The sequence below is a fragment of the Rhamphochromis longiceps genome, linkage group LG8 (assembly GCF_057381845.1).
Source record: "Rhamphochromis longiceps isolate RC_006_pf linkage group LG8, R_longiceps_female_GT1.1, whole genome shotgun sequence".
Classification (NCBI taxonomy): Eukaryota; Metazoa; Chordata; class Actinopteri; order Cichliformes; family Cichlidae; genus Rhamphochromis; species Rhamphochromis longiceps.
In genome coordinates, this window is record NC_140564.1 from 23295593 (window position 1) to 23314554 (window position 18962).

Sequence of the window (18962 nt, forward strand, 5' to 3'; positions counted from 1 at the left end):
CATTCACTCAGGTGAGCAGCACACAACATTGAAACATGTCACTGAAGTGAATCTCTGTAACTGTGGGTTTGTGGGGTTGACTTTCTTTTACAGAAAGTAGAGACCATGTGACCAAACTGAGCACCACTGGTAAATGAGACACCTTTAATTCTATATGGGAAAGCTGCTGGTTGGGTGTGTCTCCAAGGTGTGCTTTCATTTCTCTATTGTTGAACAGTTGCCAGCTATAGACTGGTTTTCTCTGGTCTACCTTACGGCCATGTGAAGCTCGTTTAAATGCCTTCAGGGCTTTCTTTTCTTTCTGATACTACTCTGAAAGTGTATCTTATTATTGAGGGTACTAACCTATACTTGTGTTTAATTTAAAATTCTGAGACCAAAAATGATTCATAATATAGTAGATGTTAATACAATTTCCATAAAAAAGTAATATTCTTATGTAAGTGCAAAAACCTTATGAACCCATCTAGACGACCCAAATACTGATACATAATTGTGCATGTGCAGCGCTGCTACTGCTGCAGATTTTATAGCGCTATAGGGACCTGACCTCTACTGTACATCATCAAGAGCTGTTATGTGCTCACATAAAACCGGTTATGTAAACCGGTTGATGCTGACCTAATTGTGGCTGAATGATTATCAGAACAAGCAAATCAAATTCTTCTTCTGCCTTGCATTCAACACCAACAACAGGTTGAGCAACAGCCTATCGACATGCATCAAACAAACCCCTATAATGTGTTTTTCTTCCTCCGTGCAAGAATGTAAGGAAACGATTACATGGGCTGGTATTTGTAAGTGTTCCCATATGGCTGAGGCGCACAGTTTACATCAGACTGCGGACAAATCTCCACTGCTCAAAGCATACAGATTGATGGAGCAGACCCATGAATGATTAACAGGGTACTGATGGTGACAAAGGGCAGGTACTGGAATGCAATGCATCAGTTTTACAATTCTTACAATATCTTAAAATGTATGTAGATGCTGTGCTTTTCTCTAAAATCTAAAGATAAAAACAGAAAATACACCATGCACGAAGAGAAGTTTCTGTGTTTCTTAATCGAATCTCATATTATTTAGAAATAAACCATATGTGATCGAAAAGAAACTGTTTAATGCAATCAGCACATGCGCTTTATGAATCCATCTACTATAGGATAACATCATTAATGTACAAAATACAGTTAGCTTGATAATTTGCAGGACAAAAGACACAATTTTGTGATTTAACCTCAGTGGATTTTAACTCAAGCAGTCAATGTGCAACTGAAGTGCAGACTTCAGATTTATGTAACCCTCCCAAAATCAATATATTACGGATCTAAAAAAAAAAACTTAAATACTAGACTTTAGGCAGTCTATGACTGTCTAGAACAGGGGTGTCGAACTCCAGGCCTCGAGGGTCGGTGTCCTGCAGGTTTTAGATATCACCCTAGGTCAACACACCTGAATCAAGTGATCAGTTCATTACCAGGCCTCTGAAGAACTTCAAGACTTATTGAGGAGGTAATTTAGCCATTTAAATCAGCTGTGGTGGATCAAGGACACATCTAAAATCTGCAGGACACCAGCCCTCGAGGCCTGGAGTTCGACACCTGTGGTCTAGAATGTCATGAATTTCCCTTGAGATGCTCAGTTAGGCCTTTACTGCAGCCACCTTCAGCTGCTGCTTGGTTGTGAGTCTTCATGCATTCAGTTGTGTGTTTAATAACTGAAACACATGCTCTGCTGGGTTGAGATCAGGTGACTGACTTGGGCATTGAAGAACGTTGTTGCCTTGAGCAACTCATAGGGCTGCAACATTGTCCTTCATCTTGAAAAAGTCTTGTGTAGCTTTTATTATCCACACAGAGGCAAAACTAAAAGAAAGTGTGTCTTTGTCCAACAACTTATATATATTCATTAATTTTTCATTAATATTCATTAATATCCAAGACAGCACAGCCTTAGAGTCCAAGCTCGTTCCTGACTAATGATTCTTATCAAGCGGAAGTCACATAAGCTTTTGACAAAGTGCCCTGGAATTCAAAACAGGAAAAGCAAAGAGAAGGAAGGACGATGTTCTCCGTCCCTGACTGACTACTCCATTTATGGTAATGATTTTTCTTCCTGTTCTCATGACGTGCTTCAAAGACATGCAGACTATGTTGTAATCATTTTGTGTCCTGTTCCCACAAACTCCTTCAGAGACATGCAGACTCCATCTCTCCATCACTCTGTGACATCGAAGCAATGGAAGTCCAAATATTAGTGAATGTCAGTGTTATTACAGTTAAATGGTTGGAAATGGAGCCCCCCTGTGGCTATATGCCTCGCACTGCAGAGGTGATAAAATCTGCCATTGTTTACTTTGCTGAAAAACTAAATTCGCTGGTGTTTAAGATCCATCTGTGAGAATATTTAAGTTCATCCAAGTCCTGGGTTTAACTTTTTCAAGTCATGAAAATTGACTGCTTTGCTAAACTATCAGCACTGAAGCAGACTTCACTCAAGTAATCTCAAATATTCTTCTTTATCCTGCAGGCAAATAAGAACAAGCAGATAAGGCTCCACGGACAGAGACTCGGTGATGAGAAGAAGGCAGACAAAACCACAGGCATGAGTGAACACAAATGACTTGTGATGCAACAGATAAACCTGCCTCCTGACTGACAGCCAACCCTCTGTTAGTTCTCTAATGATTACTGCTTCTTGAAGGAAACCTTTAGACAGACGTTCAAAGAGCCTGCAATCCGGTGGTTAAAGGGAAAAACAGAAAAATATGATGCAGCATTGTTCTTCGCAGGTCGAGGCAGTCTGACCTGAGCTCTGAGAAAGCAGGAGAGGGAAAAGAGCAAACATCAAAGAAGAACGAAAGAGGAAGGAAGAAGGAAAATAATACAAAAAGATGTGAGAAACAAAGAGAACTCTGGCAGTGTGCAACAAGCATCTCTGCCTCTCATTTCGAGGTCACTGTGAATCGAGCCAGGCGGCCTGTGATCCACGTGTTGGTGGGGAAGCTGTGAGAAAGAGCTTGGTCCGCAAACAGAAGGAAGGAGCCCTGAAGAAGCAAGATCAGATAATCACAGTTGCTTATATATATTTCTTGAGACAAAAATGCAGATTTTATTTATCTGTATCTGGACTTTAACAAAATTAAAAGAATAATACTGAATAAAAATATTCCAGCATTTAGAAAAATTGTTGTGGTAAAAGTTTGTTTCTTTTAATTGGGATTTTAATAAGAATACAGAAACAAACACTTAAATTGCACCTTTTTGTTTAGTGTTTAGTGTTATGGCATGTTATTTTAAACATACTAGTCATGAAAATTGATCTGCTTCAATAATATTCACACAACAGTGTCTACACTGCAGGGGATATGTATGGATTATGATTGTGAACTACAAAACACACCGCATACAGAAAATGATCAAAATGAGACAAAATAGTCACAATAAAATCTAAATAATCTACAGAGATCAAAGAGCTCTGAAGACTGGTTACAGACGATCCTGCACTTCACCTGAAGGTCCCAAAACACCTACAAAGAGAGGCAGAACATCTGCAAACATCTGCCACATAAATGTTTAAAAAGACAAAACATCTTCATATTTGGGGGCGACCTTTTAGATTTATAGATGTTTGTCGAGTGAAATTCCCAGTATTTAAATAACCGTATATTACGGCGCAGTTTGTATTCACTGATGTGTGACGCCTCTATGCAAAGACGGGCTTGATGCATTCAAAAGATACCTACATCAACTTGAAAGCTATCGGGCTGCCGGTTCATTTCCATAGGGTCATATGACACACTCGCCACTGAATTGCACTCTATTCACCCTGACTTGACCCGTATTTGGATTGAGGGAAGTCTGCAACCTTCTGGATTCACTTATTTATTATTTGCTCAGACCACCTCAAAATGTGCAGTGTCTTCGGCATCAAGTGTTGTTTCATTTTCTTCAACACGCTCTTCTTGGTGAGTAATAGAGCAATTCTATTCTATCTAATTTTGATGAGAAGTGATGATTGACAGCACTGATTGGTGATATCATGGAAAGATTAGAATCAATAAAGAGCAGGAGTAGTAGAGGTAACGAAAGAATAAAGCCAAAATTGAATCACTCATATCTTTTTAGAAGTCCAGGAAACTTTGACTGCACGCCGGATTATCCAAGGGAAGATACACATGCAACAAGAGACTTGATTTGCCCTTCCAAATTTCCAAAACACACTCATATTAAGCCGTTTTGTGGGGTTGTAGCAGCTGAGCTGAGCAAAGGGAACTTTAACAAATTTAGAAGCTAATCAGTATCATCGCCAGATAAACCTGCACGGTGTCCTGTGCACGCTTCAGAAATTTTATGCCCTAAATACTAACTGGTGCATGACGTGTAACCCACACAGAGTAACCTTTATGAAATATATCTATTTTAAAAATATTTCAAGAAAAATGTCATACTTTTGAGATCTATTATTAAGGTTGATAACTTTTTGTGGCAGCAATACACACATTCAAATTTTATGAAATGCAAATAACGCCGTGTTACGCTGAAGATGAGGATGTCACACACTGGTAGGCAGTCAGTGAGAGCACACAATCCAATTACAAAGCTGTCAAAGGGCAAAAATCCAATAACAGGCAACGGTCGTATGATTATAAAGGACAAAATAACATATACTAACACAAGTACTCTTGAGCTTCAGGGCACAAACTGATGGCCAGAAATTCTCCTTCAGGATTTTCTCATCCAGGTCCTGAAGTAGCAACAAAGTCCCAGACCATCACAGACCACCACCATGTTTGACTGCTTGTGTGATGTTTTTTTTTTAAAATAAAATGTTGTGTTATTTTTATGTCAGATGTAATGGGACTCAAACCTTCCAGAAAGTTTAGCTTATGTCTTTTCCATCCACCGAATATTTACCCAGATTTTCTGCCAAATGTTAGACGAGCCTTTGTGCTTCTTCTGTTCTCTGTGGTCAGCTGTGGTTTTCTTCCATGAATGCCATTTTTACCCAGTCTCTTTGTTATTATTGAATCGTGAACCTTGAGCTCAGCTAATATAAGTGAAGCCTACAGGTCTTTAAATGTTGTTCTGGGGTCTTTTGTGACCTCCTGGATGAGTCGTCGATGAACTCTTGGAATAATCTTGGTAGGACGGCCACTCCTGGGAAAGTTCACCACTGTTCCAAGTTTGCTTCATTTGCTGGAGTCTCAAAATTGCTTTTACTTTTTAACATAGGGACAGTAAGTTTATATTGAAATGAAGTCGTATTGACAGGAATGAACAAAACCACCCTCTTTTAATTTAGTGTTTCCATGTAAAGCACTACATTGCTGTCCTGCTGTTAAACTTCTTTTTTTCAGCTGTCTGGGGTTGCCCTCATCACTATAGGAGTGCTGCAGTACTCGACGTATTCAGATATCGGCACCTTCACAGGGAGCAACTTGTCTAAAATTGCTATAGTCCTCATTGCAGTGGGGGTCATCATAGCCTTCGTATCCCTCTTGGGCCACATTGGTGCATTCTTTAATAGTTCATCTATGGTTGCTTGTGTAAGTACTGTAATGAAATTAAATGTGATTAAGTGGCGATTCTTTCCAAAAGCTTTTTTTAATGAGCACTGGAGATGTTCTGGAGATCTCTAACAGCGTTCACTTTCTTTATCTATAGTTCATCTGCATCCTGATAGTGATCATCCTCTTGGAGGTCCTCACAGGAGCCGCCTTTTACATATTTCGCAGTAGGGTAAGACATTAAAATCGCACCAGAAAGGAACTACTTGAGATCAAGGTCAAATTTTGCCATTAGCAGCGGTTCTCCAGTCATAATATCAGTAGCATTACTTAAAATATATCTAAGTTCCAGTGTCTGTTCTGGTTATTTTATCTGATTTTCTCTGTAGGCCGCCCTTCTGCAGATGGCTAATGGTGTCAACGCCAAAGCACAGGAAGTGATTAACGACTACAGCCCTGAGAGGAGACATGCAATTGACAAAATTCAGGAAAAGGTGACACGCAGAGCCTACTGTAATGTTCTGTATTTTTGAGAAACACCTGATGGATTGGAGGAAGTGCAAAAACCCCTTATAGGGACTCTTCATTTCCTCTCTTGATGGGAAAATGATGCCTGCTTTAAATTTCTGCTGCAACATTCAGATGGTAAGGTCAGAATCTGGTGTAAACATGAAAGCGTGGCTCCATCCTGCATTGTATCAATGATTCAAGCTATTGGTGGTTTAATGCAGCAGAAGATACTTTCTTCACCCTCTTAGTACCAAATGAGTATCATTGCTGAACATCTCCATGTCATTGTGACCCACAGTGTACCCACCTTCTAATGTCCACAGTTTTCAACACGGCATGCTCATATTTTGTGCATTGCTGGATGCCATTAACAGCAAAAGCTGATTTAATTTAGGTGAAAAATAGATAAAGGTCAAGGCCGAGGTCACGCCAAATGTGAAAATCAGTAAAAATTTTATATTACTCACAAATCTTTTATGGATATTATATGGTCGTTATAAAAGCAGGCTGACATCAGCATGTTGTAATAAAAACATAAAACATCAAAGGTTTAGTATTGCCCCTGCTACTCGGGGGGAGTTGCTCTATCTGAGTGCTCTTGTTTACAGTCAAATTAAGATGACTAACTTTAATATAAGAGTGTGAAGACAAAAGAGTGAGAGGGTAATTAACAAAGACCAGCAATGAGAAAAATGCTGGAATTACTTAGGGAGTTTAAGTTTGAAGGCTTACATCTCAGCATGAATCTGTACCATGAAGAATTAAGGCAACTCTGAAGGTAAAAGGAGGCCCAACCTAATGCTAGCAAGGTGTACCTAATAAAGTGGCTAGTAAGTGTAAATAACACGCCTTCAGCATCTGTGTGAAAATTAGTAGTTAAGTAGACAAACTGACTTTCTACAAAGCAACACTTGAAGAATATTTATCGTGAACCACAAATAGTCACAACCAGTGATTAATACAGCTTTGGTGCTTCACTATCACAGTGTCGTTATCATTACAGTTCAAGTGTTGTGGTGCGGACAGCTATGCCGACTGGTCCCAGAGCGCGGGCTGGGAAAAGCACGACGCCGTGCCAGATTCCTGCTGCGTGGTGAAGAGTGAGGGCTGTGGACAGGACAAGGAGAAGGCACATAAAAAGGTCTGACAGGAAATCATTTCAAGCAATTTTCATCTATTTTCTGCAAACAAATACTGTATTTTATGACCGTGCGATCCTCCTCAGGGCTGCCTCTGGGCAATCAGTGTCTTCCTGTTGAAAAATCTGGTGTGGGTCGGCGCTGTCTGCATTGCTCTTGGAGTCACGGAGGTAAGCTTCTGCAATTTCCCCTTGCTCACATTTAACTGTGAAGCAAAATGCTCACATTGCAAGAGTAAATGTCATATTACTGTAAGAAATGATCATTTTAAATGCCAATCCAGTACACTTACCTACTGATTAACTGTGCAGGAGCCAGTGTGAGCCCAAAAGGTTAATTTTAATCTGTTTTAGGTGGAAAAAAGACAAAGAAAAATCAGAAATGTCAAACATCTAAAGATACCCCAAATGTCTCTACATAAAAATAAAAACATGTATACTGGATTAATTTAGTAATTTAGTTTCCAGCAGTAGCAGACATTGTAAAGAATATTTAAATAGCAGAGGATAACTTGAATGATAATAAAGCCTGTCTCATCCTGACTGCCCCAGGTGATGAAATGAAGAAAAAATTACTTTTTTCCAGAACAAGAAAATAACCTTTTGGGTGTGCCATTGAGTTCATTTGCTGCCAGTAACTTCTGACCTTTTCCCTGTTGCAGGTTTTTGGAGTATTAGTCGGGGTGTGCTTGTGTCTGGACATTAAGCGAAAGAACTACGAAAACATCAGCTAATGCATCATCACTGCTCTATTATCTCTGGATGCTCGACTGTGTCTAGAAAAAAATCGTATCTACATACTTGCTATAATTGCAGCTAGTATCTAACAGAGAGAAATTGACCTGCTATAGTGGTGAAAAAATCTATTTTAAATTAACATTCATGCTTGCTATGCACATAATTATTAAACATGTGATCGCATTGGGGTTTTGTGGTGTTGTTTAATTAGCTTTTAACAATTAAAAACGTGTGTTGTGATTAGAAGGTTACATACAGTCATCATGGGCATGAATTCTTTCATTTTAGGCTTTTAGTTATATTTTTGACTGTTCTTTTCCAGGGTTGAATGATTTTACAGGCTATATGTCTAATGTCTTTAAAAAAAACGAGAATTAAGTGCGCTAGTTTGTCATAAATTGCGACGTTTGTGAGGAGAAAACATAGAGGCAGATGGTGGTGAGCTAATAGTGAAACATTTATTCAGGCTAAGAACCAAAATACAAAATGAAGCATAAAATACAAAAGGAAAACTGAAAGCTTCAACTTACCGGAATCTAAACTGGGAATTAGAGCTAGGGCATACAGGAGCTGGGAGACAAGAGAGGAAGATGACTGACACTCTGACAAAGGGAGACTGAGACAGTATATACACAGGATAGTGATTCGGGTCAGTGGAGACAGTTGGTGAGAACAAAACACGGTGAACCGAATCACAGTCGACAAGACAAGGATGTAAAATTAAAAGAAAAGCAAACAGAACACACCTAGTAAGTAAGTAAAATAGGAAGTGATAATTACACAGGGTGGACACAGACATATAAATGAACTTCACAAGAAACTTGACACAGGAGGAAGAAAAAAATAAGAGACACATAAACTCTAAAGGAATTTAGAATAGAGAACAAGACTAAACACACTACGAGGATTACTACCAGAAATAATATAAATATTACGCAATGTTGGGATCGCATAATAAATAATAAATGAGAGACCATGAATTCAAAACACAAGGTCGACTGACCCAGGGCCATGACTCACAGCTGAATCAGCGTTTCCAAACTTTGGATCCAGTTCTATGGATGGACAGTCTTTATTTGCTTGTTTTGTTTTTGGGTGAATTGGCCCTTTAATGAGCAGAGAGGGCAGATTAGTTTGGTAGCCAACCTGAAAAACTATTTGCGACACAGCAGACAAACACCAAACTGTGATTACATGCCATTTAATGTGTAATCGGACATGTAGAAAAGAGCAGACTGTGATTTAATGCAAGAGCTCGACCAATTCTGTCTCTGCATCTGGAATAATTAACAGTTGTGCCTGACAGCACTGCGGTGCCACTTACCCTGTGAAGCTACTGCTATACAAAATAAATGAAAAGACTCTCACAAACAGCTGGAGGAAAGAAACACACTTTCAGCTCAGTTTCAGGGGTTTTTGTGTCTTTTTTCACCTCTTTGTGATGTCTAAAGACAAGTGTTGGTGCTGTGGATCCCTTTATAGGCATAACTGCCATATGTCCGCCCCTCTGGTGTTTGAACTCCTGCTCTCCTGACCTGACAAAAAACAAACAAACAAAAAACCAGGAATCACGAGGAAGGTGCATTGGACAGGAAAATAGAAGATTTCGCATGGTTCCTTTGTAGGAGCTTCTCAGTCACTGTGAATTAAAGTACTGTGTCATCTTTCATCTGAAACATGGGGTGAAAAAGGCTAATACAAGTCTGGTAGATGATTTCCAAGGTGCGGATGTCTACAAGAATTTGATTCAAATGCTTTCAAAAAGTTATGTGTTTTTATTGTAATACCTGTACTGATTTTACTAAATCGTACCTGGCATGTGTGATCCATACACTTTTAATTAAAAAGACTAAAACTAACACAATCTATTAAAAAATATACAAAACTATAATAGCTCGAATGGTTGTCCTATCATCCTCAAACACTCAACCATTTAGCAGGCAGATAGCTGTCCCTCCCTGAGCCTTGATCTTGTTAAAACTGAGTTTTTCCTTCCCACTGTTACCAAGTAATTGTTCATAGGGGGTCATCATAGCCTTTGTTGATTGTTTGGGGTCTTTTCTTTATTATTTAAGGGTCTTCACCTTAAATTATAAACCGCCTTAAGGTGACTGTTGTTGTGATTTGGCTCTATACTCATAAAAATTGAGATTAATTGAATTTCAAAACAAACAAACAAATAAAATCTGCTGTATATCAGGTGACTCGAGGACTAACGGGGCCCTATTTAGAGTAGGTTTGGGTACAGGCAATTCAGTGCCACAACCTACTTCAAAGACTTAAACATTATAAATGTAATAATAGCAAAAACAAAATTTGGTATATAATAATATAAAGAAAGCCATGCCACAGTAATGAAAAATGTCAAATTATTTGCATTTTTACAACTTAAACGTAAGCTGAACAAAGATGATTGAGGACATGGCACTTTAGGCTAAGAAAAGGCTAGGGATGGAAAAAGTAAAAATCCATTACCTTGAATACATATAATAGTTTTCTGTAATAGATACAGTTAATAGTGTAAGACAAGCTTTTAGAAATAAACTCTGGCCTGTTTTTTTACCCATATTATGGTATGTTCGCTCATGGGGAGTATAAAAATAACTGCTAAGTATGGCAGTCATCGGCTGACGACAATTTAAGCAACTAAACTACATTTCCCAGAAATCCCGTGAAGGGGGGAAATGTGTCCGTTGGCAAAATCCGTCCGCCTCCCGATAAATTTATCAGCGGGGAGAGTAGCATACGTGATCCCGACAGCCAGAAGCAAAACTAACAGAGGAGCAGAATAATCGAAAACATTGAGGCTGAAAATACAGGTAAAAACACAGATTAACTGTAATGTAATTTACGGCCTCGTTAATCCCACTAAATCCCTCGTATCTAACTTCGTTCACTAGCTAGCAGGCTGTGTAGCGTTCAGTTCGCTTTATAAAAATAATCCCAGTTGTAGTACAGTTGACCAAAAAAACCCTTAAAGAAACTTTGACATGAATTAAACTAAGAGGAGATGATTACGTAGGCTTCATTGAATATAAGCTGGGCTGATTATTTGTAGTTATTTAAGTAAATTTTTAAATAAATGTTCTTTCCTTTGTTCTTTCTTCCAAGCAGCATGTCAGATGTTTTAATCCAGCGGATAAAGGAGCTGGAGGCTGAGCTGGAGAAGCTCAGGTCCGAGCTGAAAGAGAGCAGTGAAACTGGAGATGTTGAAATGTCATCCAGTCCATCCCTTAATGAAGACTGTAAATCTGATGGGAACACTGGCAGCAGCAAAAAGGAGAGAAAGAAAGCAGGAAAAGATCGTCCTTTTGACTTCTCTGCACACCCCCGGCGCCATGTGGCTCTGCGGCTGGCTTACCTGGGGTGGGCCTATCAGGGGTTTGCAGTCCAGGAGAACACAGACAACACTGTGGAGGCCAGACTCTTTGAAGCCCTGCTAAAGACTCGGCTGATCCAGGACCGCCAGACTTCCAATTACCACCGCTGTGGGCGCACTGATAAAGGAGTCAGTGCTTTTTCCCAAGTGAGTTAGCAGAGATACATATTTTTTACTCATATAATCCTTCTGTCGGATGCCCCCTTTATGAGTTACCACAGCTTATCATCGACCTCCATTTTAACCTGAAAAGACTCTGTACCTTAATACTATTAATAGTTTTTCATGTGGTTAATTTTTCCCCCCGCAGGTCATAACCATCGACTTGCGCTCCACGCAGTTTTGTGCCGGTTTGGGCATCACACTGCCTGAAAATGTTGACGTCAGTACCAAAGCCGCTTCTTCTGCCACCTCTGAGCTTCCATACGTGAAGATGCTGAACAGAGTCCTGCCGCAGGACATCAGGGTCTTGGACTGGGCACCAGTAGTGGAGGGTTTCAGCGCACGCTTCGACTGTCAGTCCCGCACGTACCGCTACTACTTCCCCCGAGGATCTCTGGATGTGGTGCTGATGGCGGAAGCTGCTAAAAGGTGGGTGGAGAACACATAAAAGGTAAACACACCTTTAAAACTTAGCCCTTATTTGACAACCTCCTTGCTTCCGGCAGATATGAGGGGACTCATGACTTCAGGAACCTGTGTAAAATGGACGTGGGCAACGGTGTCCTGCAGTTCGAGAGGACCATCTTATCAGCCACAGTCAAGCCTGCGCAGCCTCAGCATGCCTCCAGCACAGACCAGTATGACCTCTTCATATTTGAGATCAAAGGATTAGCCTTCCTTTACCACCAGGTACCAGGAGAGAGTTACTCTACGCTGCTTTCCCTTTACCCTTCATCTCTTGCAAACATTTTTTAATGTGAAAGTTTAGATTTAGAGAAACCGGATCAGAGGATGGAGTTTAAGGTTGAATGGTTTGGTGGTATGTAGTGAATTTTTGGTTATTTCCTTTTATGTGCTGCAGGTACGGTGCATGATGGCGGTGCTTCTGTTGATTGGACAGAAGCTGGAAGCCGCGGATATAATCAATCAGCTCCTGGATGTGGAGAATAACCCCAGGAAGCCCCAGTACAGGTGAACTGACTGCTGTAGAAGTGGTTAAAATATTCAAATAAAAAAAATATATTTATTATATGAATCTGTGTCATCTTCAGCATGGCAGTAGACTACCCTTTGGTGCTGTACAACTGCCACTTTGAAGGCCTGAGCTGGACGCAGGAGAGTGAAGAGGGGGGCTTTGTCCTGGCTGCACTGCAGCAGCACTGGACCCAGAGCACGGTGAAGGCCCACGTCCTGCAGGGGATGATCCAGGGCTTGGAAGACCGAGGTGAGAAGCTGGATAAGAGAAGTGAAGATTTTTAAGGCATTTAAATAGTTTCTCTCAAGTTATGTTTTGCATAATTTTAGTTGTTTTGTGGTTATTTACTGTATTTTTTTAAATTTGGTCATTTGTGTACATATTTCTATTCTCTTTTTTTGCCTAAATTTTGCTGTTTTATACAGTTCTGATTGTTTAGTGTCACAATGATAATATCGAGTCACGTTTGGGATATTTTGTGTCTACATGTGTTTGTTTTACATGATTTCTGCATCTCATTTCGGTTGTTTTGTGTGTGGATATGAGCTTACAGGCCTCTTTATTAGGTACATGTTGTTCCTTTTACCTTCACAACTGTCATAATTCTTGTGTTATCCTGCTGGAAGTAACCATCAGAACAAGATGAGTGACCATGGAAGACTGTGGAGTTTAAATAAGGGTCCCAAAGTGTGCCTAGAAAAGATCCTCCACACTATGACACTGTCACCGGTGTGAACCATTGATAGAAGGCAGGATGGATCCATGCTTTTATGTGTTTACACCAAATTCTTATCCAAACATCCATATGTTGCAGCAGAAATCGAGACCCATCAGATCAGACAACATTAATCTAATCTTCTATTGTACAGTTTTGGTGACACCATGTAAAATGTACCCTCAGTTTCCTGTTCTTATCTGAGAGGAGTGGCACTTGGTGTGGGCTTCTGCTGCTGTAGCCCATCTGCTTCAAGGTTTGACTACTTCTACTGGAAAATCCCAGTAAAGTAATTGTTTCTTAAAAACTGAGTCCAGCTCATCTGCCACCAACTACAGTGTTCCCGCTTCTGATGCTCTGTTTAAACGTCAGGGCGTCTTGAATCTGTCTAAATATAATGATTTGCTCCATTGTGATTAGCCGATTAGATATTTGTGCTAACAACCAGTTGTACCTAATGAAGTGGATGTACCTGTATTTCTAGGATGTCAGAGTATTTTTTTTTTTTTTTTTAGGATCTAGGAATGCACCTAGTTGGGCCAGCCAGTTATCTGCTTTGACATGAGTCAAAATGCCTGCTGTGAAAAAACATTGTACAAACTATCTCACTGCTCTTCATCCACAGGAGCTGTGTCCTCCAACCACTGCTGGCTGGTAGAAGGCAGCAGGCAGAGAAATTACCGGCCGCTCCTGGAGCGCCCGTGCTGCGAGAGCCTCGAGTCGAGGATAAATCATTTCGTGAAAAGAGGCAGACTGGAGCGCGAAGAAGGGGAGAATGGAGGCGAAATGATCCACAGGGGAAAAAGATCTAAACATTCAAACATTTCTTCAGAGACGCCAAAACAAAATATGGATTCAAAAGAAGATTAATTTTCTTTAAACTTAAGAAAGGACTTGCAAGATGTATTTTGTAGTAATTTTCAACCATAAATGTTTAATTTTCCTTTTATTTACTACAAACAGCGCACGGATATCTTTGACTCATGCTGGTGCGTGTTTTGCTTTAAAATAAACACATTTTGGAGAAAGATGGACTCGCTGAGTTTTGCTTGACGGGGAACTAAAGCGAGGCGGAACCAACGCTAATAGAAATATGAGATGTCGGGTTAATTAAGAGGTAGCGCCTGTCAGGCTTAGCAGCTAGGTTGTTAGCAGTGAGTAGAATACAGGTGAACTGTAAGGGCAGTTTCCAGCAGCACCGCTGTCTCCAGCTCATTTGTTGGCTTTCGTGTTGAGCTGGACCCGGTAAAAATGGCGTCGTTGTTGTTTGAGCTCCTTCTGACCTGATTTAACACCTGTGTTAGCCTGTTAGCAGCCCTGGTTATTTAACGCAACAGCCCCCCCTCTCTAGTGCTTCTGCTTTGCCCGGACTCCCGCTGTATATCCAGCCGGTTTAAGGACACTCTCTCTCTGACAAGGTAAAGCTAAAATTCCCCTGACATGAGTTTGTTTTAATCGCTGTGTCAAACCAACCTGATACTAACAAGAAGCCGCTCTCTGCCGTGTTAAATCGTGAGCGAGTCGTTTCTTTAAAGGTTTTATTTTTGACCGGTGTTTAATAGAGAATAACCTCAAAGCTGACTTTCGAACCAGTCAAACCAGTTTGACTTTGCATAGCCAGGTACTATATGGAGAGTGTAGTTCACCTAATTCCACAGCAGGGGGCGTGTTGTGAAACTTCAAAACCTTTAAAATGAGAAGCTAAAGATATTTCAGTAATTAAATATCTGTTATTTGGTTATAAAGATTGTAATAACTATTTTTATATGTTTATTAACATGTAAAAGTTACTGTAGAGTGCAAAAGTCACCTCTCGTTTAGCATTGGCTTCATTTTTCAACATGAAGAATGATCACACAAACACCATCAATACAGTGAAAGCATAACTGGATAGAAAAAACACACAAGAGTAGGAACAGTATCAGTCATGGATTGGGCTCCCCGGAGCCCCTTCAACATGATCGAAACAGTGTAGGATCATTTTCATAGAAAACGGAGCAAAACGCAGCCCACATGTAAAGTAGAGCTTTGAATGTCCTTCAAGAGGCCTGGAGAACTATCCCTGGAGACTACTTAAAGAAGTTAGAAGAAAGATTGCCTAAAAACCTTTCATTTTACTAAAAAAAATAGAAGTGAGGGGTGGCACAGTACTATTTGTTTACTCATAACATTTATGGACTTTCTAGAATTTCTTACTGTGTCAGAAATTGTGTTATACCCAAACTGGCCCTTTTATTCCATAAGCCATAAAAACGATGACCGTAAATTTGTTATTTTGGGACTCTGGGTAAATACCAATGTTTATTTATTCATTTATTTTATTTATTCTTTGTGTTTATTCTCCAGTTCGTGCTGTTTGTAATAAGTAGCTTTTTAAAGCCTTAATCAGACTATCTTTGAACATTAAGTCAGTGCAACGTTAATGTGACATGGCAGATAAACATCGTCCACTGCTATTAGTAAATGTCATCTTATTCTCTGATAGGCCCACAGCTGTAAACAGGGCCATATCAGTGCATCGCTAGTGTAATTACTTTACTTACTTTGCCTTCATGCATTTTTGTGTTTGTTTGCTTAAAGATGTACCTGGTGGGACTGACAGGAGGCATTGCCTCTGGGAAAAGCACAGTGTCTTCAATGCTACGGGAGCTTGGATGCCCCATTATTGATGCCGATGTCGTGGCCAGGAAAGGTAGGTGGCTATCTCTCCCCTGCAAACTGTTGACACGGCGAACACAAATTCAACATGAAATACTGGTCAGGGGTGTCATCGAGCTGAAGCCATCTTCAGGCGGCACTCTCTCAGATAACCCCGGCTTATTAGGACGAGCGCTTGCAGAGAGAGCATGAATCATGAAGGATGTCTCTGCTGACTGCAGGGATGATGTTTTAGTTAGACTGCGAAGATAGAAAGGTCACAGAACTAGGTGAAGAGTGCACAGCTGCATGTAGGGGAAATATAAGGCATTAGGCAAATTATTCCATTACACTCGGTGACAAGTCTGTTCCGAATATCATCTCAGCCTCTATTTTTTATGCTGGATTACTGGTCATAAATAAATTTACTTTAATTTTGAACCTCTTACATTGTTTAACTCATTCAAGCTTCCTTTTGTTGTCCGCAGTTGTTGAGCAGCGCACACGTGCCTATTCCTGCATCGTGCACCACTTTGGGCCAGGGATCCTGCTCGAGAACGGCGACATCGACAGGCAGAAGCTGGGCCAAATCATCTTCGCCAGCGAGGAGAAGAGGAAGCTGCTAAACTCCATCACCCACCCAGAGATTCATAAAGCAATGCTCAAAGAGATCCTCTTCTACTTTCTCAGAGGTGAGGGAGGAATCGTGTTTGGCACAAAAGGAAAAAGGGACGATTATCTGCTGTATTTGAGCCAAGGCTGTTTTGCAGTGTAGGTGGCGCAAGAGGCGAGACCAAACTTTCTGCTATTTGCAAGTCAAATGCATGAGATGTTTGAACATTATGATTAAAATGAATTCAGTAAGACACCCATGTCACTCTCTCGGTGCATTCAGTTATTAGCGTCTCAAGGCATCACACATGCCTTTAAATAAACTTCACAAACATCACTTGTTATATGATCTTAAAGCAGTGCCATCACACCTATATGTTGTGCAGACTGGGGCACATGGAGGTTATGATTAAAATGCATGAACTTATGAACACATGTCCATATGTCTTGCACTGCAGGCATTTATCTAACATAAGAAATTCACTCTCACTTTTGTCCGGCTCGTAATAAAAAAACAAGAAAGAAACAAGTTGGCGCCTTTACTTAACGTTGCTGTTTGCACCCATAAAACTTTGTGTTTATAGCAATACTCTCATGGTTTTTGTTCTTTTCTTTGTCTCTTATTGTTACTTGAAGGGTCATAGTTGTAAACACTGTTGTCACATGGAGCCAGATTAACACAAGGTTAAGTGTACTGGCAGCAGAGTGGCCGATTTTAAAAACAAAGATAAAACTATACTATGGGAAAAATATGGAGAGGTTAAACACTCAATAGCTACTGTTGCCTTCTACACAGTAGCTTAGTATTAAGAGTGCTATGTCCATCTTTTACATACAGTCTGTAATGTTGACTTCTTTCTCTCTCACTAGGGTACCGCTACGTGGTTCTGGATGTGCCGCTTCTCTTTGAAACCAGACGGCTCACTCGGTTTCTGAACCACACTGTTGTAGTTTACTGGTAAGCACACTGCTCATTTTTTCCTGTTACCTTAGAGTCTCGTTTTGGGGCTGTTAACAGTATTAATTTTTGAAGTCGTTAAGCATTTTTGTTTGTTTTGACAGTAAGTGGCCTTTAAAACCAGCTTTTTCTGCTTCCTATTGATGTGATTCACTGCCAGTGGACCTTTTTTAACAAGGCACAATGAATGCACCATAAATAACCTCCATCGTCTGTTCCCTTTCAGTGACCCTGCCACTCAGCTTTCGCGCTTGATGCAGAGGGATGGCCTGACCCAGGAGCAGGCTGAGCAGCGTGTGGCCGCGCAAATGCCGCTCAATGAAAAGCGTGGCTTGGCCAATCATGTTATTGAGAATTCAGGCGGCCGGGAGGACACCCACCGGCAGGTCCTGCGGCTCCACACAAAGCTAGAGGACTCTATGGACTTCCTCCTAGTCAGGGTCATTGCCATTGTTGCCACTGCAGGTTTGGGTGGGCTGCTGCTCTATGCTGCAAAGATACTTTTGTCCTAACAGAGGAAAGAAAGATGAGTGAGGGCGGGAGGTTTTTAGTCCAAGAAGTGGTCAAATATGAGGGTGTGAATAGAAACGGGCAAAAAGCAGGTCGGCGGTATCGATGCAATTTACTGTGAAATTAGTTTCACAGCACCTACCACTACAGCGCAGCCGTATGGCGTGCTCTGCTGACAGTTAACACGGACTTACATTACTGACAAAACTTGCACTGGCAAATGTGGTTTAGTGTGAAAGGCTTCTCTGTGCAATTTGTGTTGGTTTCACTCAGAGAGAAACAATTATATGAAGGCGACACAGTCAAGCCTCACTTGCTGTACAGCTCCTACATCTTTGCTCATTTACGAGAGTGATTTTCTCAGCTGTGACGGAAGAGCGGAGCTTAAATTGCTGGTAAATCTTCATTTTTGTGTAGCAGCGCATGCTAAACATAACTAACCTTAAAAAAAACAAGAAGTCCAGAAAGATTATTGAAAACTAAGAGATTTTATTTTGTTACACCTTTTACACCATATTAGATTATCCAGTTTTTGAAATGTTTTACTGTTTTACTTTTTAATCTGTAGAGACATTAAGAGAGCAAAGGAACAAGTAACAATGGTGAATGTCCCTAAAGCAAGCATATTAATTGGACGCCACCTCTCTCTACTTCTGTCCCCAGTGCTGGGTATGTTTTAAACTATTATACATGTCAGAGAAATAAATGGTTAAATCGGAATAATGTGACGCAGAATATGTAAAGATTGTGATATGAAGATTTATGAGAGAATGTCTTTGACAATCCATTTTTAATGGGAACAGTAACAGATTTGCTATTTATCACTGTATTTTCTTACACTTGAAGTTCTCCTCTGTACATACGGAGTGTGGGATTTTTTTTTCTTTGCACCTTTCAACTAAAATAATACATTTGTAATCTAATATGCTTAAGTTAAATAAAAACGATCCAGCACCTCTGTTTTAAAGTAGCTGGTATCAGATGCTGTCTGTCACTGTGTTTTCATTGCTTCATTATGTTTTAAATTAGGCCCCAATAATAGACACTCACTGGTCACTTTGTTAGGTACGCCTTGCTAGTACTAGATTTGACCCCCTCTTGCTTTCAGAACTGCCTTA

General features: G+C 40.3%; 3 protein-coding genes and 1 long non-coding RNA gene across 7 annotated transcripts; 3 read left to right on the forward strand and 1 right to left on the reverse strand.

Annotated features, from left to right (window-relative positions):
• Window positions 1-30: 30 nt before the first annotated feature.
• LOC146663701 (CD63 antigen-like) lies at window positions 31-8387 on the forward strand. 2 transcript variants are annotated; one of them, XM_085416561.1, is made up of 9 exons: window positions 1962-2099; window positions 2194-2331; window positions 2530-3967; window positions 5360-5548; window positions 5667-5741; window positions 5899-6003; window positions 7023-7160; window positions 7245-7328; window positions 7820-8387. In XM_085416561.1, exons 3-9 carry the CDS (start codon window positions 3911-3913, stop codon window positions 7889-7891), a joined length of 720 nt encoding a protein of 239 aa, XP_085272687.1. In that variant the 5' UTR covers window positions 1962-2099; window positions 2194-2331; window positions 2530-3910; the 3' UTR covers window positions 7892-8387. The 2 variants fall into 2 exon arrangements, 1 of the variants encoding a protein (XP_085272687.1); XR_014913056.1 differs by lacking the exons at window positions 5360-5548; window positions 5667-5741; window positions 5899-6003; ... (1 more) ...; window positions 7245-7328; window positions 7820-8387 and adding an exon at window positions 31-129 and having other exon boundaries at window positions 1942-2099; window positions 2530-3195.
• Window positions 6569-10492, reverse strand: LOC146663702 (uncharacterized). 2 transcript variants are annotated; one of them, XR_014913058.1, is made up of 5 exons: window positions 10371-10492; window positions 9328-9430; window positions 8916-9001; window positions 8426-8465; window positions 6569-7502 (listed from the first exon to the last, which is right to left on the reverse strand). It is a non-coding gene; the product is annotated as an uncharacterized LOC146663702 (long non-coding RNA). The 2 variants fall into 2 exon arrangements; XR_014913057.1 differs by having other exon boundaries at window positions 9328-10436.
• An 83-nt stretch (window positions 10493-10575) lies between these two features.
• On the forward strand, window positions 10576-14150 carry pus3 (pseudouridylate synthase 3). 2 transcript variants are annotated; one of them, XM_085416558.1, is made up of 7 exons: window positions 10576-10714; window positions 11010-11421; window positions 11585-11865; window positions 11943-12126; window positions 12299-12408; window positions 12489-12661; window positions 13753-14150. In XM_085416558.1, exons 2-7 carry the CDS (start codon window positions 11011-11013, stop codon window positions 13995-13997), a joined length of 1404 nt encoding a protein of 467 aa, XP_085272684.1. In that variant the 5' UTR covers window positions 10576-10714; window position 11010; the 3' UTR covers window positions 13998-14150. The 2 variants fall into 2 exon arrangements, with proteins under 2 accessions (XP_085272684.1, XP_085272685.1); XM_085416559.1 differs by having other exon boundaries at window positions 10588-10714; window positions 11007-11421.
• A 94-nt stretch (window positions 14151-14244) lies between these two features.
• On the forward strand, window positions 14245-18833 carry dcakd (dephospho-CoA kinase domain containing). Its single transcript, XM_085416560.1, has 5 exons — window positions 14245-14545; window positions 15708-15819; window positions 16253-16456; window positions 17247-17334; window positions 17561-18833. The coding sequence occupies exons 2-5, from the start codon at window positions 15708-15710 to the stop codon at window positions 17844-17846; spliced, it is 690 nt and encodes a 229-aa protein (XP_085272686.1). The 5' UTR covers window positions 14245-14545; the 3' UTR covers window positions 17847-18833.
• Window positions 18834-18962: the final 129 nt, after the last annotated feature.